Source organism: Hyperolius riggenbachi, chromosome 11, assembly GCF_040937935.1.
Source record: "Hyperolius riggenbachi isolate aHypRig1 chromosome 11, aHypRig1.pri, whole genome shotgun sequence".
Lineage (NCBI taxonomy): Eukaryota > Metazoa > Chordata > Amphibia > Anura > Hyperoliidae > Hyperolius > Hyperolius riggenbachi.
In genome coordinates this window covers 80723361-80748544 of record NC_090656.1, presented here as the reverse complement: position 1 = coordinate 80748544, position 25184 = coordinate 80723361, and the positions used below count along the sequence as shown (strand labels likewise).

Sequence of the window (25184 nt, the reverse complement as noted above, 5' to 3'; positions counted from 1 at the left end):
TACCGCTGCACACCCAATCGAGCGTGTTGGCCCTACATCTTGCAGCTTGTCCAATATTTTCCCCACCAGGTTTGGACATCCTGCTCCCATGCAGCCTCTATCCTAAACTTCTGTTGGTGGTCTATCCTGGCTTAACATTTGTCCAGATGAGACGTGTTTGTGTATTTAGATTGTGCAGATATTCATTGTATGTATAAAGGCCTGAAGAAGGGTCGTTGACCCGAAACAAATCGATATTGTTGCCGTCTTTATCAATTATATGCACTTTACCATGTGATTGACCCCAATAGTGTAATATGTACTGGTAAATGGTTACTAGATAGAGTAAATATTAATGCTCACAAACCAGGGTTACCATTAGGCAACCACTGTAAAAGCAGGTGGGGAGATTTTCCTGACCCCACTCAGGAATAAGAAGTCGCTCTCCGTAGAGAAAAAGGCGGTTCAACCCTCCACCCAGGGTGGACTCAATATTATGCAGGAGAACAGAGGTGCCCAAAGGATAAAAGGAAGCTAAATGAGCTTAAAAAAACAAATTCTTGGTAAATAGAGGAGGTAGTGGTGGACTTACCTCCTCCTGTAGACACACAACGACTGTAGTAAAGACAGTCAATATATTTTATTTATTAGCTCCAAATATGCAACGCGTTACGCAGGTTTGATCCCGATACATCAGGCAATAACAACAGATCAACAGCATATGTGATCAGTAGAAGAGCCAGGCACCTATTTTTGTTTATTGCAGTATTCAGCTTTGTGAGTTGCCATCTTAAATATTAGCAACATTCAGTCCATGGTGAACTTGGCTGCACAACTCGCCCACCTTTCCTTTCGCTCCTCAATTGCTGCTCCCCTCTGTCGATCCCTCCCCTTTCAGGCACTTACCAAACTGATTTAAATTAAGGGCTCTTGCACACCCAAAATTGCAGATTGTGATTATAGGCCCAAAGGGCTTTTGTGATCCCAAACACTGCTGTGTGAATGCTTCCGTAGGGGGTGCAGTGGGTGTGAAATGGCCCTTGTCACGGAAGAACCGTGAGAAAACCCAATCACAATTGGTTTTCTGCACTGATTGTCGTTAACGGGCCAGATCAGAATTGTATGTTTAGGTATAGCAGATAGTGTTGGGCGAACATCTAGATGTTCGGGTTCGGGCCGAACAGGCCGAACATGGCCGCGATGTTCGGGTGTTCGAGCCGAACTCCGAACATAATGGAAGTCAATGGGGACCCGAACTTTCATGCTTTGTAAAGCCTCCTTACATGCTACATACCCCAAATTTACAGGGTATGTGCACCTTGGGAGTGGGTACAAGAGGAAAAAAAATTAGCAAAAAGAGCTTATAGTTTTTGAGAAAATCGATTTTAAAGTTTCAAAGGGAAAACTGTCTTTTAAATGCGGGAAATGTCTGTTTTCTTTGCACAGGTAACATGCTTTTTGTCGGCATGCAGTCATAAATGTAATACAGATAAGAGGTTCCAGGAAAAGGGACCGGTAATGCTAACCCAGCAGCAGCACACGTGATGGAACAGGAGGAGGGTGGCGCAGGAGGAGAAGGCCACGCTTTGAGACACAACAACCCAGGCCTTGCATGAGGACAAGAAGCGTGCGGATAGCAATTTGCATTTTGTCGCCATGCAGTCATAAATGTAATACAGATGAGAGGTTCAATAAACAATAAACAGTAATTGGTGTTGTCCAGAATGCGCACAATGCGTGGGTCGCGTTCAATGCAGTCCTAGGCCGAAGAGGTCATAGCCTAGGGTCACAAAAACCTGTTTATTTGGGCAATTTCAATGGTGGCGAGTCTGACGTACATAAATCGCAGCAATGGCCGTTAGCAACGTCTGAATCTCACGAAATGTCTCATGCAGGTAGAAGACATATTGTTAGACTTGGGCTCCAAAGATGGGTTCCCTACATCTCTGCAAACCAGAGTTACAGGGCTCCAAATTTGGTTAAATCCCCCATAGGCTTTCATTGGGCCTCCTATTTACAGTTCCAAAATCTCACATCTTTTCAAAGGGCAATTGCTCAGCAGTGGCAAATTTTCTAGCATTGTAGGGACCCTTAGGGGGAACATGACTGGTGAGTTTCGGGGCCCTAGGCCAAAGAGGTCATAGCCTAGGGTCACAAAAACCTGTTTATATGGGCAATTTCAATGGTAGTTATGCTGACGTACATAAATCTCAGCCATGGCCGTTAGCAACGTCTGAATTTCACGAAATGTCTCATGCAGGTAGAAGACATATTGTTAGACTTGGATTCCAAAGATGGGGTCCCTACATTACTGCAAACCAGAGTTACAGGGGTCCAAAATTGGTAAAATCCCCCATAGGCTTTCATTGCCTCCCTATTTCACTTTCCAAAATCTCACATCTTTTCAAAGGGCAATTGCTCAGCAGTGGCAAATTTTCTAGCATTGTAGGGACCCTTAGGGGGAACATGACTGGTGAGTTTCAGGCCCCTAGGCCAAAGAGGTCATAGCCTAGGGTCACAAAAACCTGTTTATTTGGGCAATTTCAATGGTAGTTATGCTGACGTACATAAATCTCAGCCATGGCCGTTAGCAACGTCTGAATTTCACAAAATGTCTCATGCAGGTAGAAGACATATTGTTAGACTTGGATTCCAAAGATGGGGTCCCTACATCTCTGCAAACCAGAGTTACAGGGGTCCAAAATTGGTAAAATCCCCCATAGGCTTTCATTGCCTCCCTATTTCACTTTCCAAAATCTCACATCTTTTCAAAGGGCAATTGCTCAGCAGTGGCAAATTTTCTAGCATTGTAGGGACCCTTAGGGGGAACATGACTGGTGAGTTTCGGGCCCCTAGGCCAAAGAGGTCATAGCCTAGGGTCACAAAAACCTGTTTATTTGGGCAATTTCAATGGTGGCGAGTCTGACGTACATAAATCGCAGCAATGGCCGTTAGCAACGTCTGAATCTCAAGAAATGTCTCATGCAGGTAGAAGACATATTGTTAGACTTGGATTCCAAAGATGGGGTCTCTACATCTCTGCAAACCAGAGTTACAGGGCTCCAAAATTGGTAAAATCCCCCATAGGCTTTCATTGGGCCTACTATTTACCGTTCCAAAATCTCACACCATTTCAAAGGGCAATGGCTCAGCAGTGGCAAAACTCACCAGTCATGATCCCCCTAAGAGTCCCTACAATGCTAGAAAATTTGGTACTGCTGAGCCATTGCCCTTTGAAAAGATGTGAGATTTTGGAAAGTGAAATAGGGAGGCAATGAAAGCCTATAGGGGATTTTACCAATTTTGCACCCCTGTAACTCTGGTTTGCAGAGATGTAGGGACCCCATCTTTGGAATCCAAGTCTAACAATATGTCTTCTACCTGCATGAGACATTTCGTGAGATTCAGACGTTGCTAACGGCCATGGCTGAGATTTATGTACGTCAGCATCACTACCATTGAAATAGCCCAAATAAACAGGTTTTTGTGACCCTAGGCTATGACCTCTTCGACCTAGGACTGCATTGAACGCGACTCACGCATTGTGGGCATTCTGGACAACACCAATTACTGTTTATTGTTTATTGAACCTCTCATCTGTATTACATTTATGACTGCATGGCGACAAAATGCAAATTGCTATCCGCACGCTTCTTGTCCTCATGCAAGGCCTGGGTTGTTGTGTCTCAAAGTGTGGCCTTCTCCTCCTGCGCCGCCCTCCTCCTGTTCCATCACGTGTGCTGCTGCTGGGTTAGCGTTACCGGTCCCTTTTCCTGGAACCTCTTATCTGTATTACATTTATGACTGCATGCCGACAAAAAGCATGTTACCTGTGCAAAGAAAACAGACATTTCCCGCATTTAAAAGACAGTTTTCCCTTTGAAACTTTAAAATCGATTTTCTCAAAAACTATAAGCTCTTTTTGCTAATTTTTTTTCCCTCTTGTACCCACTCCCAAGGTGCACATACCCTGTAAATTTGGGGTATGTAGCCTGTAAGGAGGCTTTACAAAGCACGAAAGTTCGGGTCCCCATTGACTTCCATTATGTTCGGAGTTCGGCTCGAACACCCGAACATCGCGACCATGTTCGGCCCGAACCCGAACATCTAGATGTTCGCCCAACACTACACGTGACCTGTTCGGCCAATCACAGCGCTAGCCGAACGTTCGGGGAACGTTCGGTCATGCGCTCTTAGTTCGGCCATATGGCCGAACAGTTTGGCAGAACACCATCAGATGTTCGGCCGAACTCGAACATCACCCGAACAGGGTGATGTTCTGCAGAACCCGAAAAGTGGCGAACACTGTTCGCCCAACACTAATAGCAGACTGCCGAGCCTGGAGTTCTCTGTTTATCTTTGTAGCTGCTAGCAGAGCTCTTTTCATTGCTCTCTGATAAGGCAGGCTTCTAATTGATTGCAATAATAACGGTTTTTGATATTTTATTAATTAATTTCCTATTTTATTTCTTATGTTGCTTGGGGTATATGCCTTGCTTTAAGGTCTCCCAAAAAATGTTCTCTCTGATAAGGCATGTTTGTTTTTAATTACTCAGTTCTTCCAATCTGGAACAAAGGACTTTAAATTATTTTCCAAAGCAGACATATTTCACCTGAAACTTAAGTATTCGTATTTTCTTCCCTTTTATTTTATACTGGCTTACTTGTCTCTTTAATTGTTGATTTTAATGATTTTCTGTATCTATTAATTATTTATATTGCATTTATTAATAAGACCCCAGTCATTTATTTGCTCAGCTACACCTACTATTCAGCCACATAGAACAAATCCTAGCTTTCCGTAAAGTCGCTACTACGGTTCATATAGCCACCAGATAAAATAGTGTGTTTTAACCATTTTATCCGCACCGTTTTAGAGTCAGTCAGAGTGGGCTTCTCTTTCTCATTTAAAAAGAGATGGTGGCAGCCTAGTATTTTGGTTTTATAGTTTGCACGCCTCCTTCTAGTCTGTCTGCTGCAAAAATTCCAACGGTTTCAGCTCATCGATTCTCTCCAGAGGTTGGATGGTCTGTGAGCTTGAAATACATTGGAAGGCATTGTGCGGTCTGGCCACCCGAGGGCGTTTGACAGTGCCCTAACTCTAAACTATAAAACTCTTCACAAGCTCTTTCCTCCATACTTCATACTCCACCGTCTTCTATTCTCCACCAGGATTGTACCCTTACATACATACGTACAGGACTTCTCAGGGGACTCTCCCCTGCTCTGGAACTCCTTACACTCCTCACATTGCTTACGCTTTGTAACTCTTTATCTTTTAAACGCACCCTTTTAATTTGCCTTTATAAGCCAGGATGTGTTAACTGAGGGCTTACCATGTTTTACACAGCCATGACTTGTGTAAAACAAGCTGCATGTATATTGTGCAGCACTATAGTTTATGATGATACTGTATAAATCAATAATTATTTATTTAATTGTCACTATCCCAGTCCTAGATCACCAGAGTTGGGTGATTACTGGTGCCAAGACCTTACAGAGACTAGAATTCCTACGCTTTACTTTTTGACCCTTGGTCCAATGCAGGTCCTGCTTTTATTCAGTTAACAGAGTAGTGAGGTTAGAAATACAAATACAGTTTTTCTCACCCACTGTCAGCCTCTAAAGGGTGGCAGATCCGTTTACAGCGGGACGCTGGAGAAGAGCGGAGCTGTGGCGAGGGACACAGAGACTTTTTCGGGCCGGAAGAAGCCCCAGGTGAGTAAAACTGTATTTGTATTTCTCACCACGCAACTCCTTTAAGACAAGACTACAGGCTTGACTTCCCACCTATGGGCACAAATTATGATGAAGTACAATATCCTGCTCCCTGTGAAACATTTATATGGAATGGATATTGTACATCTAACCAAACATCCAGAGTGTACAATTTTAATTTTGTGTGTTAGGTATAATCCCTCATCCTTCCTTTGTATAATAATAATAAACAATAAAAACTAACAGTAATCGTGTGCTTTACAGAGAAAAATTCAACTAAGCTGCAACAACTGGAAGCCCCACTTATCTCAGATGGAAATTGCAAAAAGTACTATAGTGATATTTCACATAGTATGTTCTGTGCTGGAGCAGAAGAAGGTCAAGCCAATGAAACCTCTCTGGTAAGTAAGGTATATTAAAAATAAAAAAAAAATGTATTCCACCTTTATTCCAGAAATCAGTGACGGATCTAGTACATATATCAAAAAGTCCAGAAAGTTTTGTTTTTAACCTTCAACTGTCTTAAGTCTGTCTCCTCCATACATCTCACAAATTCCCATACACCATCACAACTAAAATCTACACTCTCTATACAATCTTTTTCTATTTTACATCAGCCATCTTCTCACATTACCACAAAAAAGGATTTCTCACACGCCTCACCCCTTTTCTGAAGTTCATTTTCACAACACAATTTGTTACTCTCCAACACTTGAAAGCTCCAAACCTACAGGTAGGCAGAGGTAGCCCCCAGTAAATAGTAGCCCCTAGTATAAGTAGCTAGAGGTAGTCCCCAAGTAGATGGCAGCCAGAAGAGCCCCCAAATATACATAGCCCAAAGGGCCCCCTCCGGTATTAGGTAGTCCCACTACCACAGTAGCCAGATGTGACCCCTGCGCAGAGTGGCGAGCAAAGGCGAGAAGCAGCTCACCTCTCTGCACTCCAGTGATGAGATCCATCTTCTTCCACAAGCACCGTAATCTTAGCTTCAGCAATATCTCTCATAATGTACCCAGTTGGTACGTGGTGGCGGATTACATGATGAAAGAAACCATGGAAGCATGAATATGGGACACCTAGGAGGAAGAGGGATCATTGCTGGAGCCTGGAAAAAGGTGAGTTACTTCTCCCCTCCACCTCGCTTGCCATTTAGCGTTGTAGGGGTTCTGCCACAGTGATTACACCGATACTGTATGAATCATTGCAAATACTAACGTTTGCACCAGATCGTAGTCGGGAAAATAGTGGAATATTCCATCAAAGTGAAGGGTATGGCAGAAGATACAACAAATAATCCTCATGAGGTGCTCATAGATATGTACAGTGCAACGAACATAAACCCGAGACTCGACATAGACCTGTTACACCCTGAAAGGCTCAGTCAGGAGTACTAGTGGGTAACAAAGACCATCTATACATTGATTTTCAATTTACATATCCCAGTTACATCATAACCAGTTATGATGTTGACAATGGGGAGAGGGTTATAAATCATGCTGGCTGCTGCGGGTCATTCTGCAAAGGTTGAGAGAGAGGTGTGTTCCTCACCCCCTCGGCTATGAGTTGAAAATTAAGGTCTGACTTGTGTACAAGTTGACCCCTATATTTTTATTTAGTGAGTCAGACCTAAATTTCATTTGCATGTGATGCATGGGCAGCTTGGTTTCATATATTTTTTATATGATTATGCAACTTTTGTTTTGCTATATAACCAGAGATGTTTACATGTGGGAGCCACACCAGTTTTTGAATTTTCTTGCATGTTAGTGACTGGAGATTGTCAGTGAGTTGACAAATAGTATTTTATTTTTTATAGCTAATGAATGTAGCTTGGAATTGCAACAATCAAAAGCAGTAGCTGATGGTTTTGATCCAATCACAAGCTGCATAAATGTGCACAAAGGCGAACACACAAAATACAATTTCTTTTAAATTCAAAAATTACAATCCCTTTTTCTGATTGGTCAGATCTTTCAAATGTTACAATCTGGAATCAGTTGAAAAGGGTGCCTGAGCCATCTGTATTAAAAGGGCCCCTCCATAGACTTCAAGGTTATTTCTGCAAATATGGGCTGCAAGGTGGTGAAAAGGGCGCCTGTCGATTTGGCTACAAAATGGTGCCCCTTTGTAGCCCATATTTTTGATTCGGCAACAAGGTTTTTGATTCTGCTACAAAAGGCCATACCTTTTATAGCCAAGGTTATTAAATTGGGGTACAGGGGGGTTAGGATTAGGCATCACAAGCGGGGGGGCTTAGGGTTAGGCACCACCAGGGGAGGGTCTGTGTAAGAGTAGGGAGAAGTTAGGTCATAGTAATCACTTTTCTTGACTATATCTAGAGCCCTTTTATAGCTCAACAAATGTTGCCTATAACAGCATCCTTTTTATAAACTAAAACTAGCTTTTCGGCTACACCAGGCACCCTTTGTTGCTGAATTTGGCATATGGGCTACACCAGGCACCCTTTGTAGCCGAATTAGAGTCAGCATGTCAGAATTCTAGTGGTTTATTTATGAAGGAAAAGCTGTCGTGTATGTTTTAAGTTTTAATGTTCTATGCAAAATTTCATTGTAAACTGTAAAGTTGGGGTACTTCTTTAAAATATTGCTCTGGGACATCTCAGCATATTCCAGGCAGTGAAACTCATAATTATTGTATTATTTTAGTTACAGAAGCTAAAACATTTTTGTTTATGTTACAAGCATCTTTCAAATGTCAAAGTTCTAGATAAGCCTGTGTGCAGATTGAAAGAAAGCAAGTTTAAAAGTCACATTACTGCAGCAATCATATATGTATATTTTCTCAGTTATTACATATACAATACTAGTCCAGTACCTTGCACAGGGCACCCCATCATAATTGGTCTTTTAGTTCTATTTTGATCGCATATCTCTGCATCCACTGACTGTGCCAGTGCAGAGACTTTAGCAGCTTCTCCTCAGTGGAAGTGTATTTTTGGTTAGTTTATTAGAAAAAAAAATGACAGACATAGGCAGGTCACGCAGCAGGGGTCGTAGGGGTCGTGCTGCTGTAATTTCCTGTGGTCCTAGAATGATGTCCAGTGTTCCAGGGTCACGTACCCTGAACTCCCAAAATGCTGATGCGCAGCAAAACAGAAAATTTGATGTTCGGGCCATCTCTGGCTGCGGCTGCGTCCACGCTGTGCATATTACAACTGCTTTTTAGATATATAGATTACAGCTGTACTTCATGGACTGGACATTTCAATGTAAATAGTGCTTCCTGGAGTTCTTTTCACTGCTTGCGTATTTTAGAGCTGATTATAATCAGAAATGTTCTTGTAAGCCTAGATTTCTCTCCTCTGGCCATGCCAGGCTGTTGTGCTGTCAGAACAAGCTGTCCCTGGACCACAATGGACTCTGTTACAGAGACGTGGTGACCTGGCTTCAATCCCCACCTGGCCTTTTATGTACTTTGTAGTTCTTTTGTGTTGTGCGTTCCCATGCATTTCAGATTAAAATAACACAACCGGAGGTGATAAATGACTTGCTTGTGAAAAACTGGGCCAATTCTTTAGATGATCCAATGTTTTTAAAAATCCTGTCCACTTTCTGTAAGGAAATATTAGTAGTACATCAATTTATTCTGATTTAAAGGAACACTAAACCCTAAAATATAAGATGGCTCAAATTAAAGTATTTGCAAGACTTTGAAAACGGCAATTTCCTTGTCTTCTGGCCTGTGCTCCTAAACTAGTGCCAGATACACATAGCCATAGCAGCTGCAATCGTGACACAGACCAACTCTAACCATGTGTGTGCATCTCACCTTCCAGCTGCTACATATAGAAGACCAATCCAGGAATAAAAAACAGCGGGAGGGGTTGCTTATAGGAGCTGCTTGAGGCTGTACATGGAAGAGAGGAGGGGTCATGACACATGATGGAGATGGGAGGGCACAGAAGGACTGCTGTACATGGAAGAGAAGCTTTATGAGAATGTTGTAGAGCCTAGGTTCTCAACGTGTGGTACGCGTACCCCAGGGGGTACTTCTGATGGTTCCAGGGGGTACTCGGGCTTGATATACTTAACCAAGAATAACAAATTTAGAGTTTTAGAAAAAGATAAATCTTATTTAAACAACACCAAGTTAGTATTTTAGCTAATTAAAAGCAATAGTAAATGCTTGGAAATTGTTTAGAACCAATTATCATGTACTATGATTAAATATATATTTTATAAGGGGTATTTGTGATCATGTTTACTATGGTAGGGGGTACTTGGTGAGTGCAGGGTTTTAAAAGGGGTACATACCAATAAAATGTTGAGAAACACTGTTGTAGAGGACAAAAAGTCTGGCCCAGCAAAAAAACACCCTCAAGCTCACCTATTGGGTCCTTAACCACTTCCCGACCGCCCACTGTACATTGGCGGCGGCTAAGTGGCAGCCCCAGGACCACGTAACGCAGATTGGCGTCGGGTCCTGGGACACTGTGTTGCCGGTGATCGCACGCTGGGATGCGCGCGCATCCGCCGGCAATAGGCTCCGCCCACCCACGACGACAACCCGCCGGCCGATCGAAAGCGCCGGCGGGTTGTTAACCCCATGATCACCGCATACAAAGTGTATAATGCACTTTGTAATGTATACAAAGTGTATTATACAGGCTGCCTCCTGCCCTGGTGGTCCCAGTGTCCGAGGGAACACCAGGGCAGGCTGCAGCCACCCTAGTCTGCACCAAACACACTGATCCTGCCCCCCCCCCCCTTCCCTCTGATAGCCCACAGCACCCCTCCGACCCACCCCCCCCCCCTGCCCACCCCCCGACCACTGTTTGCACCCAATCACCCCCCTAATCACCCATCAATTACTCCCTATCACTATCTGTCAACGCTATTTTTTTAATTTATTCCCTAAACTGCCCCCTGGGGACTCCTGATCACCCCCCACCCCTCAGATTCTCCCCAGATCCCCCCCCAGACCCCCCCCACCCTGTGTACTGTATGCATCTATCCCCCTGTAATAACCCACTGATCACCTGTCAATCACCTGTCAATCACCCCCTGTCACTGCCACCCATCAATCAGCCCCTAACCTGCCCCTTGCGGGCAATCTGATCACCCACCCACACATCAGATCGCCCGCAAACCTGCCATCAGATCACTTCCCAAGTGCAATGTTTACATCTGTTCTCTCCTCTAAACACCCACTAATTACCCATCAATCACCCCCTATCACCACCTGTCACTGTTACCCATCAGATTAGACCCTACTCTGCCCCTTGCGGGCACCCAATCAACCGCCCATACGCTCAGATTGCCCTCAGACCCCCCTTATCAATTCGCCAGTGCATTATTTACATCTGTTCTTCCCTGTAATAACCCACTGATCACCTGTCAATCACCTGTCAATCACCCCCTTTCACTGCCACCCATCAATCAGCCCCTAACCTGCCCCTTGCGGGCAATCTGATCACCCACCCACACCATCAGATCGCCCGCAAACCCGCCGTCAGATCACCTCCCAAGTGCATTGTTTACATCTGTTCTCTCCTCTAAACACCCACTAATTACCCATCAATCACCCCCTGTCACCACCTGTCACTGCTACCCATCAGATCAGACCCCTATCTGCCCCTAGGGCACCCAATCACCCGCTCACACCCTCAGAACGCCCTCAGACCCCAGCCCTGATCACCTTGCCAGTGCATTGCTTGCATCTATTCCCCCCTCTAATCATACCTTGAGACACCCATCAATCACCTCCTGTCACCACCTGTCACCCCCTAGCACACCTACTCATCAGATCAGGCCCTAATTTGCCCCCTGTGGGCTCATGATCACTCGGCCAAACCCTTAGATCCCCTTCCGACCACCTCCCCAGTGCATTGATTGCATCTATTTTCCCCTCTAATCATCCCCTGAGACACCCATCAATCACCTCCTGTCACCCCCCTAGCACTCCTATCCATCAGATCAGGCCCAATACAACCTGTCATGTAAGAGGCCACCCTGCTTATGACCGGTTCCACAAAATTTGCCCCCTCATAGACCACGTCATCAAAATTTGCAGATGCTTATACCCCTGAACAGTCATTTTGAGGCATTTGGTTTCCAGACTACTCCTTTTGGGTTTTGGGCCCCTAAAATGCCAGGGCAGTATAGGAACCCCACAAGTGACCCCATTTTAGAAAAAAAAGACACCCCAAGGTATTCCGATAGGTGTATGACGAGTTCATAGATTTTATTTTTTTGTCAAAAGTTAGCGGAAATTGATTTTTATTGTTTTTTTCACAACGTGTCATTTTCCACTAACTTGTGACAAAAAAATAAAATCTTCTATGAACTCACCATACACCTAACGGAATACCTTGGGGTGTCTTCTTTCTAAAATGGGTTCACTTGTGGGGTTCCTACACTGCCCTGACATTTTAGGGGCCCTAAACCGTGAGTAGTCTAGAAACCAAATGCCTCAAAATGACCAGTGAATAGGACGTTGGGCCCCTTAGCGCACCTAGGCTGCAAAAAAGTGTCACACGTGGTATCGCCGTACTCAGGAGAAGTAGTATAATGTGTTTTGTGGTGTATTTTTACACATACCCATGCTGGATGGGAGAAATATCTCTGTAAATGACAATTTTTTGATTTTTTTTACACACAATTATTATTATTATTATTATTGATTTATAAAGCGCCAACATATTCCGTGGCGCTGTACAAAGTAAGAAACAAACATGGGGTACATAATAATACAGACAATGGTGTACACCAATATACAAGATACATAATTAGTGACAAAATACAAAGAATGATACAAAATACAAATTATAGAATTGGTAATGACAGTGATAAAATTAACATGATGAATAAAATGTATAATGGTTACCAAGACACAAAAGGGGGAGAGAGCCCTGCCCTTGCGAGCTTACAATCTAAAGGGAATGGGGGGAAACAAGAGGAGGGGTAGTATGCAGCAAATATATAGAGGCTTTGTGTTTTAGGATACCTAGTAGGAGTGCAATTTGGTCTTAGTACAAAGGGAAGTGGCCTAAGGTAGAGCATATGCTTGTCGGAACAAGTGTGTTTTTAGAGAGCGTTTAAAGGTAGCAAAGGTTGGCGAGTGACGGATGTGTTGTGGGAGGGCATTCCAGAGGAGGGGTGAAGCGCGTGCGAAGTCTTGTAAACGTGAATGTGAGGAGTTGATTCTAGAGGAGGACAACAGAAGATCATGTGCCGATCTGAGATTGCGATTGGGTTTGTATCTGGAGATTAATGAGGATATGTACCGGGGGGAGAGATCGTGGAGAGCTTTGTAGGTTAGGGTTAGGAGTTTGAACTGAATCCTCTGGTTAATTGGCAGCCAGTGAAGAGCTTGACAAAGAGGGTCGGCAGAGGAAGATCGAGAAGAGAGATGAATGAGACGAGCAGCTGAGTTCAGTACTGACTGGAGCGGGGCCAGTTTGTTAGACGGTAGTCCACAAAGTAGTACGTTGCAGTAGTCCAGACGAGAAATTATGAGAGCATGTATTAACATTTTAGTTGTGTCTTGAGTGAGAAAGGGACGGATGCGAGATATGTTTTTGAGTTGGAGATGGCAGGAGCTGGTTATGGAGTGAACATGAGGAATAAAAGAGAGAGATGAATCGAATATCACCCCCAAGCACCGAGCTTTGGGAACTGAAGTTATGGGAGTGTTATTAACATTTATTGTTACTTCAGGCAGGGAGGTGGACAGAGACGGTGGAAAAATTATTAGTTCCGTTTTACTCATGTTAAGTTTTAGGAAGCGAGAGGACATGAAGGAGGATATAGCAGACAAGCAGTCAGGAACACGTTTAAGGAGGGAGTTAAGGTCTGGGGCAGAGAGGTACAGTTGTGTATCGTCTGCATAGAGGTGGTATTGAAACCCGAATGAGTTGATTAAATCACCAATTGTCCATTTACAGATATATTTCTCCCACCTAGCATGGGTATGTGTAAAAATACACCCCAAAACACATTATACTACTCCTGAGTACGGCGATACTACATGTGTAACACTTTTTTGCAGTCTAGGTGCGCTAAGGGGCCCAACGTCCTATTCACAGATCATTTTGAGGCATTTGCTTTCCAGACTACTCCTCACGTTTAGGGCCCCTAAAATGCCAGGGCAGTGAAGGAACCCCACAAGTGACCCCATTTTAGAAAGAAGACACCCCAAGGTATTCCGTTAGTAGTATGGTGAGTTCATAGAAGTTTTTATTTTTTTGTCACAAGTTAGTGGAAAATGACACTTTGTGAAAAAAAAAATCAATTTCCGCTAACATGTGACAAAAAATAAAATCTTCTATAAACACACCATACTACTAATGGAATACCTTGGGGTGTTGTCTTTTTAAAATTGAGTCATTTGTGGGGTTCCTAAACTGCCCTGGCATTTTAGGGGCCCTAAACCGTGAGGTGTAGTCTTGAAACCAAATGTCTCAAAACGACCTGTGAAATCCTAAATGTACTCATTGTACTTTGGGCTCCTTAGCGCAGTTAGGGTGCAAAAAAAGTGCCACACATGTGGTATCTCTGTACTCAGGAGAAGTAGTATAATGTGTTTTGGGGTGTATTTTTACACATACCCATGCTGGGTGGGAGAAATCTCTCTCTAAATGAACAATTGTGTGTAAAAAAAATCAAAACATTGTCATTTACTGAGATATTTCTCCCACCCAGCATGGGTATGTGTAAAAATACACCCCAAAACACATTATACTACTTCTCCTGAGTACGGCAGTACCACATGTGTGGCACTATTTTGCAGCCTAACTGCGCTAAGGGGCCCAAAGTCCAATGAGCACCTTTAGACTTTACAGGGGTGCTTATAATTTAGCACCCCCCAAAATGCCACGACAGTAAACACACCCCACAAATGACCCCATTTTGGAAAGTAGACACTTCAAGGTATTCAGAGAGGGGCATGGTGAGTCCGTGGCAGATTTCATTATTTTTTTTTGTCACAAGTTAGCAGAAATGGATTTTTTTTTGTCTCAAAGTGTCATTTTCTGCTTGTGACACAAAATAAAATCTTCTATGAACTCACAATGCCTCTCAGTGAATACTTTGGGATGTCTTCTTTCCAAAATGGGGTCATTTAGGGGGTATTTATACTATCCTGGAATTTTAGCACCTCATGAAACATGACAGGTGGTCAGAAAAGTCGGAGATACTTCAAAATGGGAAAATTCACTTTTTGCACCATGGTTTGTAAACGCTATAACTTTTACCCAAACCAATAAATATACACTGAATGTTTTTTTTTTAATCAAAGACATTTAGCACAATACATTTGGACAAAAATGTATACAGAAATTTTACTTTATTTGACAAATTTTATCACAGAAAGTTAAAAAAATCATTTTTTGACAAAATTCATGTCTTTTTTGATAAATATAATAAAAACTAAAAATCGCAGCAGCAATCAAATAGCACCAAAAGAAAGCTGTATTAGTGACAAGAAAATGAGTTAAAATTCATTTAGATGGTAGGTTGTATGACCGAGCAATAAACCGTTAAAGCTGCAGTGGTCTGAATGGAAAAAAAGGCTCTGGTTCTTAAGGGGTTTTATGACTGCAGTCCTTAAGTGGTTAAAAGGAACCTAAACTGAGAGGGATATGGATGTTTCCTTTTAAACAATACCAGTCGCCTGGCTGTCCTGCTGATCTCTTTGGCTGTAGTAGTGGCTGAATCACACACCTGAAACAAGCATGCAGCTAATCCATTCTGACTTCAGTCAGAGTACCTGATCTCCATGCTTGTTCAGGGGCTGTGGCTGAAAGTATTAGAGACACAGGATCAGCAATAGAGTCAGGCAACTGGTATTATTTTAAAAGTAAAAATCCACATCCTTCTCAGTTTAGGTTCCCTTTAAAGGGAACCTGAAGCAAGGGGTATATGGAGGCTGCCATGTTGTTTTTTTGGTTTTAAACAAGATCAGTTACCTGACATCATGCTGAAAACCTTTAGCAGCAGTACTGTCTGAATCACACTCCTGAAACAAGCATGCAGCGTTGCTAGCCCCAAAGATCAGTGGCACGTGCCACTGATCTATTCTGGGGTGCCCCAGATGTCCCCCAGGCGTCAGAGCTGTGGTGCCTCTATGGGGGCATGCTGAGTGCTGTGGTGCCTCTATGGGAGTATGCCGGGTGCTGTGGTGCCTCTATGGGGGCATGCTGAGTGCTGTGGTGCCATGCTGGGTGCTGTGGTGCCTCTATGGTGGCATGTTGGTTGCTGTGGTGCCATGCTGGGTGCTGTAGTGCCTTTATGGGTGTATGCAGGGAGCTGTGGTTATTCTATCGGTACATCCTGAGAGTTGTGGAGCTCAGTGGGAGGCCCATGGGAGCATGGGAGGGGGTCCACTAGAAGGTCAGGGAATGCTATGGGGGGACTGGCAGCATGCCAGCCTGCCCAGCACAGAGCCAGGCCAGCCTGCACAGAAGCCAAGTAGGCGGAGGCCTAGCTATGTTTATTTGGCACGGCTTATTTATGTGATATGCTGCATTTATTTTATTTATTGTATTAATGGAGAGGGGGCTTCATCCAACATTTTGCAGGGAGGGCCTACTTAGACCGCTTTTAAGTTCATGTAAATTTAGCTCCACCCATGACCACGCCCACACTCTGGTGCATGGCGTCACCCATTATTCGGCTGGAGTGCCCAAAAGTGCCCCGGATCCGTTAGGATCCTAGCAATGCCCCTGCAGCTAATCCAGTCAGACTTCAATCAGAAAGGAATAATAAGGTCAGGCAGTGTGTCAGCACTGTCGATAGTCACAGCTTTTCACAATAGAAGTTGGCAATGAAAAAGTTCTCATATCTTGACAACAACACGACATAAAAAAGTAAAAAGTTGCGTAGCTTTGTCTTTGTGGGGGGAATTCACCCATAGGTTTTGCTTTTAAAAGTGTACCTGAGTTTAGGTACACTTTAAGGGGGCACACTGCACAGCATTGACTGCCTCTAGAGAAGGGGGAATAAGGAGCCTTCTCTATGTTGCCAAGGTGGAGATAAGTTCTGGTCCATCAGTTATGCAGGGATTTTTCTTTTTTTTTTTATTGGAGAAGGTCTAAGCATTTTTAGTGGGTGCCTAAAGCCACACACACTTATTGTCACCCAAAAAGGATCAATCGTACTTACATACTGTTTGGCAGCCTATTGTTATTTGTGTGTGTTGGGGGAGAGATTGGGCAACTGAGAGCTTCCCTGCTTTAGAGAGAGAGAGAGAGAGAGAGAGAGAGAGAAAATAAAAAAATTACCGCGGAATTCCGTTTTAGAGGTTTAGCAATTCCGTTCCGACCACCAGAATTGGAATTGACCTAATTCCGGCCGGAATCGCGGAATTAAGAATTCCACGGAATCCAGCGAGCATCCCTACCCCCATGCACTCTACACATAACAGTTGATATGTCGCACCAAAATCTGCCAATGGCAACTACAGTGTTAGAGGTGCAAGAAGGGGAAGGAGAGCAGTTTGTTAATGATTACCACTATTCAAAGTATCTATAGAAGTGATTATTATGGGCACAGGACCAATAGAGAGCTAATACTGCAGTTGAGGAAAGGCCCCTCGGGGCCCCTCTGGCCCAAGGGCCCCGATGCGGCTGCAACCTCTGCACCCCCTATTGCACCCCCTATTGTGTACAGGGCCCTGTACACATCTGTGTCAATGTGCTCCATATGCATGGGAGTGACTGTATGTCCCCATGTTCACGTGGGTAGAATAAGCAATCAATTGTACCCAGAGCTGAGATCCCTTCAAAGGCCCCATGATCTGTAGTCATGCTTCTGTGTAGAATAAAGGTCTCAATACAGGCATAATAAGCACATTACAAGCATTGTCCAAAACCGACCACAGAGTGAGTTGTGGTGTGGTCCTGAACATGGCTAGAGATGTAATGACGTAATTACGATTTCGCGAAATTTCGCGTAATTAGTGTAATTACGATCATGGCCGTAAGTACATAATCGTAATGAAGAAGGATTTAGCGAAATTTCGCGTAAGCGTAATTTTCGCGTAATTTTCGCATTACAGTGGGTATTACGAAATTAATGCGTATGGCCATGCTCCCAAGCGGAAAAGTTGACGCATGGATCAATGTTAGGTAGCCGCCGACTTTAAGGGTTAATAGCAAAGCCCCCTTAAATGCTAAGAGCCTCAAATTTGGAGAATATATTAAGGAGATCACGAGGAATAAGAGGAAATTTTTTTTTTTCAAAAAGACCTTATAGTTTTTGAGAAAATCGATGTTAAAGTTTCAAAGTAAAAATGTATACATTTAAAAACCCGCCGACTTTAACGGTTAATAGCAAAGCCTGCTTAAAGAACACCAAATTCCTAGGGTATATTAAGGGGATCAGTGGGAATAAGAGGAAAAATTTTTTTTTCAAAAAGACCTTATAGTTTTTGAGAAAATCGATTTTTAAGTTTCAAGGGCAAAAATGTCTTTTAAATGCGGAAAATGTCAGTTTTTTTTGCACAGGTAACAATAGTGTATTATTTTCATAGATTCCCCCAAGTGGGAAGAGTTTTACTTACTTCGTTCTGAGTGTGGGAAATATAAAAAAAAAACGACGTGGGGTCCCCCCTCCCAGACCTCTTTAACCCCTTGTCCCCCATGCAGGCTGGGATAGCCAGAATGCGGAGCACCGGCCGCGTGGGGCTCCGCACCCTGACTATACCAGCCCGCATGGTCCATGGATTGGGGGGTCTCGGAAGGGGAGGGGCAGCCAAGCTTTCCCCTCCCCCTCCGAGCCCTTGTCCAATCCAAGGACAAGGGGCTCTTCTCCACCTCCGATGGGCGGTGGAGGTGGAGGCCGCGATTTCCGGGGGGGGGGTTCATGGTGGAATCTGGGAGTCCCCTTTAAAAAGGGGTCCCCCAGATGCCCACCCCCCCTCCCAGGAGAAATGAGTATAGAGGTACTTGTACCCCTTACCCATTTCCTTTAAGAGTTAAAAGTAAATAAACACACAAACACTTAGAAAAAGTATTTTAATTGAACAAAAAACATAACCACGAAAAAAGTCCTTTAATATTCTTAATTAACCATTAATACTTACCTGTCCCTTTAAATAAATGATCCCTCGCAATATCCTCGGAAATGTTCTATCAGTTACAATGTAACAAAGTTATTACAATATAACAACTTTGTTACATTGTAACTACGCGGCACCCAACGTCACTCGCCGCTCAGCCGCCGCACGGACCCGACAGAGGCGGGGAGGGCAGCGGAGCCGGCGGGGACTTAGCGTCCTGCACGGAGTCCGGACCCGACAGAGCTCTGAGCTATATAGCTCAGAGCTCTCTAAGCATCTTTGAATTTGGGCTCCAAGGATCCCCATTGGTCCTTAGCAGACCAATGGGGTTCCTTCAAATCAGAAGGAACCCCATTGGTCTGCTAAGGACCAATGGGGCTCCTTGGAGCCCAAATACAAAGATGCTTAGAGAGCTCTGAGCTATATAGCTCAGAGCTCTGTCGGGTCCGTGCGGCGGCTGAGCGGCGAGTGACGTTGGGTGCTGCGTAGTTACAATGTAACAAAGTTGTTACATTGTAATAACTTTGTTACATTGTAACTGATGGAACATTTCCGAGGATATTGCGAGGGATCATTTATTTAAAGGGACAGGTAAGTATTAATGGTTAATTAAGAATATTAAAGGACTTTTTTCGTGGTTATGTTTTTTGTTCAATTAAAATACTTTTTCTAAGTGTTTGTGTGTTTATTTACTTTTAACTCTTAAAGGAAATGGGTAAGGGGTACAAGTACCTCTATACTCATTTCTCCTGGGAGGGGGGGTGGGCATCTGGGGGACCCCTTTTTAAAAGGGACTCCCAGATTCCACCATGAACCCCCCCCCAGGAAATCGCGGCCTCCACCTCCACCGCCCATCGGAGGTGGAGAAGAGCCCCTTGTCCTTGGATTGGACAAGGGCTCGGAGGGGGAGGGGAAAGCTTGACTGCCCCTCCCCTTCCGAGACCCCCCAATCCATGGACCATGCGGGCTGGTATAGTCAGGGTGCGGAGCCCCACGCGGCCGGTGCTCCGCATTCTGGCTATCCCAGCCTGCATGGGGGACAAGGGGTTAAAGTGGTCTGGGAGGGGGGACCCCACGTCGTTTTTTTTTATATTTCCCACACTCAGAACGAAGTAAGTAAAACTCTTCCCACTTGGGGGAATCTATGAAAATAATACACTATTGTTACCTGTGCAAAAAAAACTGACATTTTCCGCATTTAAAAGACATTTTTGCCCTTGAAACTTAAAAATCGATTTTCTCAAAAACTATAAGGTCTTTTTGAAAAAAAAAAATTTCCTCTTATTCCCACTGATCCCCTTAATATACCCTAGGAATTTGGTGTTCCTAAACTTTAAGCAGGCTTTGCTATTAACCGTTAAAGTCGGCGGGTTTTTAAATGTATACATTTTTACTTTGAAACTTTAACATTGATTTTCTCAAAAACTATAAGGTCTTTTTGAAAAAAAAATTTTTCCTCTTATTCCTCCTGATCTCCTTAATATATTCTCCAAATTTGAGGCTCTTAGCATTTAAGGGGGCTTTGCTATTAACCCTTAAAGTCGGCGGCTTTTTTATATTATACGGAGCGTTACGGTTTAACGCGAAATTACGGTAGCGTTTAATGCGAAATTACGGCATGAACGAAACGCGAAATTACGCGTTGAAAATTACGCTTACGGTATTTTCAATTACGATTTTAATGGCAATTACGCTACCGTAATTTCGCATCGTAATCGCAAATTTCGCATGCGTAATTATAGTAATGCGAAATTACGAAAATTTCAGCTCAACTCTAAACATGGCCCTCTTGGAAGACTAACTAAGGAGTTAACCAAGAATCCCCTCAAAAGACTGCTCTACTCAAGGACTCATACCAGGGGTATAGCAATAGCCTCTGCAAGGGATGCAGGTGCGGGGGATGGGGGGAGGCGACCAGAGCTATTTACAGCTGTAGGAAGGGGGCCTAGCGCAGGAGAGGGGGCAGGGGCTACCTGTACTAGGGGCACATAGTTGGCTACCTATACTGGGGGCACCTGTAACTGGCTATCTATACTGGGGGGCAATTATACTTGACTATACTGGGGGCACCTATACTGTAAGATTACTGTAGCTACCTATACTGTAAGGCTTTATTTTGTTTTGGGGGGGGGGGAGCGGAGGAGGAGGCTGGCCCCATCCAAAGATTTGCAGGGGGGGTCCAGTGATTTCTAGTTATGCCGCTGACTCATACCAATGTGATCAGAAACCATTGACCATTGTTTATGACTATACATGGTCACATGATTAATTACCACTGAAGGTGACCGTGCATGGACCAATATTTCCAGCAGATCTAATCACTTTGATTTAATCTACCAGCGATCAACTCACTCCAACCTAATGGCTCAATAAAATCTGATCAGTTTACCAATCAAAAGCGTGATCATCAGCTGCAACTGCACATATTTTGTCATTAAGTGGGTGTGGGAGCAACAAAGGATTGATGGCTATGTCCTGATCTGAGTAGTACAATGCTAAAGCTTGGCACACACTTCCAATTATGATTGGCCAATCCCTGACCAATTTTACCACCTCCATGTAGTATGAGGGTTGACCTACACAATCTGCAGAGAGTGTTTAATATCTGTTGACCCTCATATTACATGGAAGTGGAACAATTGGTCAGTGATTGGCCAATCATAATTGAAAGTGTGTACCAGGCTTTATGCCTGGTACACACCATGCAATTTCCCATCAGATAGAATGGTCAATAGATAATTTCCGACAGATCCGAACTGATTTCCGATCGTTTTCTGATCGATTTTCTGATAATTTTTATTTAAATCGATCAGACAAACGATCGGAAATCAGATCGGACCTGTCAGAAATGATCTATTTGATAGGAAATTGCATAGTGGGTACCAGGCTTTAGGGTCTCAGCTGTTTGGCTGGTTTTAAGTCATGTTTGTGTTGAAATTAGATTGATGTGGTTCGGAGCAAGGAGGAAGATCAATAGATGCTCTTTGAATTCCATTTGCGGTATGATTGCTTGCATGCCAGATGGGGGTCACTGTTGCACAGTGCATACAGTTTGGGCTATTAGGTTAGTACTAAATACAGACTGTTAGTTTTTTTACACCTGTATAACTGGTAAACTGTGTGGACCACTAAACATGATAATCATTTTAATTTGTTTGACACAGGAGCAGTCCGGCAGTCCATTGGTTTGTCCTTCCAGTAATATGAGGTCTTACTTTCTTTATGGCATTGTAAGTGCAGGTTTCAGTTGTTCAAAAAATGCCAAACCTGGATTGTGCACAAAAATATCTTTATTCACTAAATGGATACAGGAGCACACAAAGGAAGGTTAGTATGCACTTTGCTAGCCTACAAAGCGACGCACTGTGGCTTAGGGGACCTGATAAGTTGCAAGGAACCCTGGGGCTCCCTTGCACACCATATTTGGGAACGTACAGGGCATGCCATATTGTCACAACGGGAGCAAACAATTTCCATAATGTAAATGTATATGACCCAAGGTTACAGGCTATAGCAGCTGTTTCTAAGGTCACACTTACTGTACACCTACGGAATACCTCATATATTACTGTGACACAAGCAAGCATTTCTGGTCCTCACTGTGTCACACATGCCCCTAAGGAAACAGACATATACTAAAAAATACTGAAAACTGAAAGCTGGAAAAAAATACTGAACATACAGTACATAGCAATACTAACTGTTCCATATTTAACCATCCTATACAGTGTTTCCCACAAAAGCAACTTAAAGGACACCTGAAGCTAAAATAAACTAATGAAATAAACAATTGTATCTATCTACCTTCTCCTAAAAATGACTTTAAATCTACTTTTTAAGTTTTAACTGTTTTCTTGTTTTTGCTCACTGACACATTCATTGAAGTATAACAGAGCTAAAATCTATTAACTATTGACCCTTTTTACCTTTTTCCTGCTCTCAGAAGCCATTTTCTGCTAGGAAAGTGTTTTATAGTTGGAATTTCTTATCAGTGATGGTCACACTGTAGTCACTTCCTGTCTGAGTCAGGACTTAGTCAGCCACTTACATACCTGATATTTAACTCTTTCAGGCAGAGAAATAAAAAAAGGAGCACAGCATAGTTATTAGTGTGCTTGTGTGTACCACACGTCACTTCGGGTATCCTTTAAGACAGAAATACCTGATGGAACAATACAGCCTTTATAGTTCTCCTATAGAATTTGCCATTATTACACATCCCCCCCCCCCCATTACAAAACTACAAATACAGCCATGTTACCCCCTATAGTATGTGCAACCCCAATTTTAATGCAGCGATACTCTTTCATTTACTCATTTATACATGATCCACTAGTAATATATTACTGGGGAGGAGAATATAGCTTGATTCCGTGTGCAGATTGGGCTGGAGTTTATTTCCCTGCCATAAGCCCCTCCTTCAATGCACTGTATTTAGTTCCTATAACTTTGGTCCAGTACACTGTTTTGGTACTTAGCATTGATAGTGACGGTCATGTCTATTGTCTAGGGCAAGGCTTTTCAACCTGTGGTACGTGTACCACCGGTGGTACTCTGCTGTTGGCCAGGTGGTACACACCAGGTTTGCCTGCCACTTTATTGCCCGCATGCCACTTGTCCTGTCCTGCCTCCACAAAGTTTGGCTCCTCCTCCCTCGCTCCTTGCTGTGCTGCTCTGCAGCATACTTCAGACCTCAGATCAGTGGGGAAGAGACAGCCAGTAATGGCGCAGATACAGAAAGGGACATCACTGCTCACTTCCTGTACTTGAAGTATACACGCCGTCACCATGCACCATTTGCCTGACTGTCACTTCTCTGCCGCTGGCTTACCGATGATCTGAGGTGTGAACTATTCCGCAGGGCAGCACAGCAAGGAGTGAGCAAGGGGGGAGCCGAACTTTGTGGTGAGTCCCTGCCCAGCTCTCAGCTCTCTGATGGTGGGACTAGGCTACCTATAATTAGGCGAGCACTGTAATAACAGTGCAGGAGATTTGGGCGCAGCCGGCGCCATCATAGGCCAAAATAGGAATTACGGCTATAGCGGCGCACAGTCAGTAACTTGGGCGCCATCAGAAGACTGTGCTGAAGTTGCTTTTAAAACACTGCAATTCGGCTTCCAGCAATAGCCGTATACCAGCTGTATCCTGCGCCCAAGTCTCCCGGCTAGCAGTTTATATGTATGCGGGGGAGGGGGAAGAGAGGAACTTGCAAGGCTACCTATATTGCCAATCTACCTACAGATTGCCAATACTGACAATATGTAGGCTTGCAATCTAATTGTAGTCGTATTACCCACCAATGCCTCCTACTTTTCCCCTCCCATAGGCCCTCTTCTTTTCTTAAAGTGTACCTGTAAGAAAAAAGTGCCCCGGGAGGTACTTACCTTAGGAAAGGGGAGGCCTTTGTATCCTAAAGAGGTTTCCCCCTTCCTCCACAGTAGAAGGGATCCAGCTCTGGGAGCCCCAAAGTTCTCCTTGTCGGTGTGTGCGCATGCGCAGTAGTATTTGTTTTCCTTGACTGCAGTGCTTGAGTTTAGGTCTTCTTTAAAGAGGTTCTGTGGGATTCTATAAATCACCAAACAAGCTGACACTTATCTGGGGCTTCTATCGGCCCCCTGCAGCTGTAATGTCCCGTGCCGTCCTCCTACGATGCTCCGTTTCCCGCCGCCGGTCCCGGTTTAATATCCGTCTAAACAGACGAATAATGTTAGCTCCTGCTCGCGTCATTGGCAGCTTTCTGCACAGCCGCAGTGTAATAACTCGTGTGATTACACTAGGACATTACCGCTGCAGGGGGCCGATAGAAGCCCCAGGTAAGTGTTAGCTTGTTTGACTCTTAGGATGCAAAAAAACTGTGAGAAGAATACGGTGGCTGCTATATTAATTTCCTTTTAAACTATATGAGTTGACTGGCAGCCCTGCTGATCTATGTCTCTGCAGAAGTGTCTGAATCACACCAGAAACAAGCATGCAGCTAACCTTGTCAGATCTGACAATAATGTCAGAAACACAAACACTGGTTCTCACGACAGCCGGGGGCCCCAGCCTCTCTCACTTGCTGGGGCCCCCAAACCACCATGCGATACCTAGAGGCAAATGCAAGCGAGCCCTGGAACTCTCACTTCCAGGGACTTCACCCCCACTGCCTCTAAACTGATTGCTAACTGCAACACACACATTTGTTCACTACCAGTTCAAGCAATTTCCTACCTCTATCTGGTCAGCAGGCGCCAATCAGGTGTACGGTCATACACCCTTTGCCTGCCATACCAAATCTAGCAGGAATTGCATAAATTAGCATTCAGGTGGGAGGCTCGGTTGGACGTAACTATTATTACGCCGCGTGTAGGCATCTCCCACACAGTCCCCTCCCTAACCACTCACCTGTCAACCGCATCCTGGAAGCTGCAAAAAAAAAAATTAAAATCACAAACACTGGTTTGCACGACAGCCGGGGGCCCCAGGTC

At 44.0% G+C, this 25184-nt stretch overlaps 1 protein-coding gene across 5 annotated transcripts in view; it reads left to right on the top strand.

Moving 5' to 3' along the window:
- Positions 1-25184, top strand: part of LOC137539184 (ovochymase-2-like) — a 229166-nt gene that overhangs the window by 164949 nt on the left and 39033 nt on the right. For all 5 annotated transcript variants that reach the window (XM_068261698.1, XM_068261699.1, XM_068261697.1 and 2 more), the window contains exons 18-19: positions 5962-6098; positions 21882-22044. In XM_068261698.1, coding sequence (XP_068117799.1) covers positions 5962-6098; positions 21882-22044 — 300 coding nt within the window. The remainder of the gene's footprint in view (positions 1-5961; positions 6099-21881; positions 22045-25184) is intronic.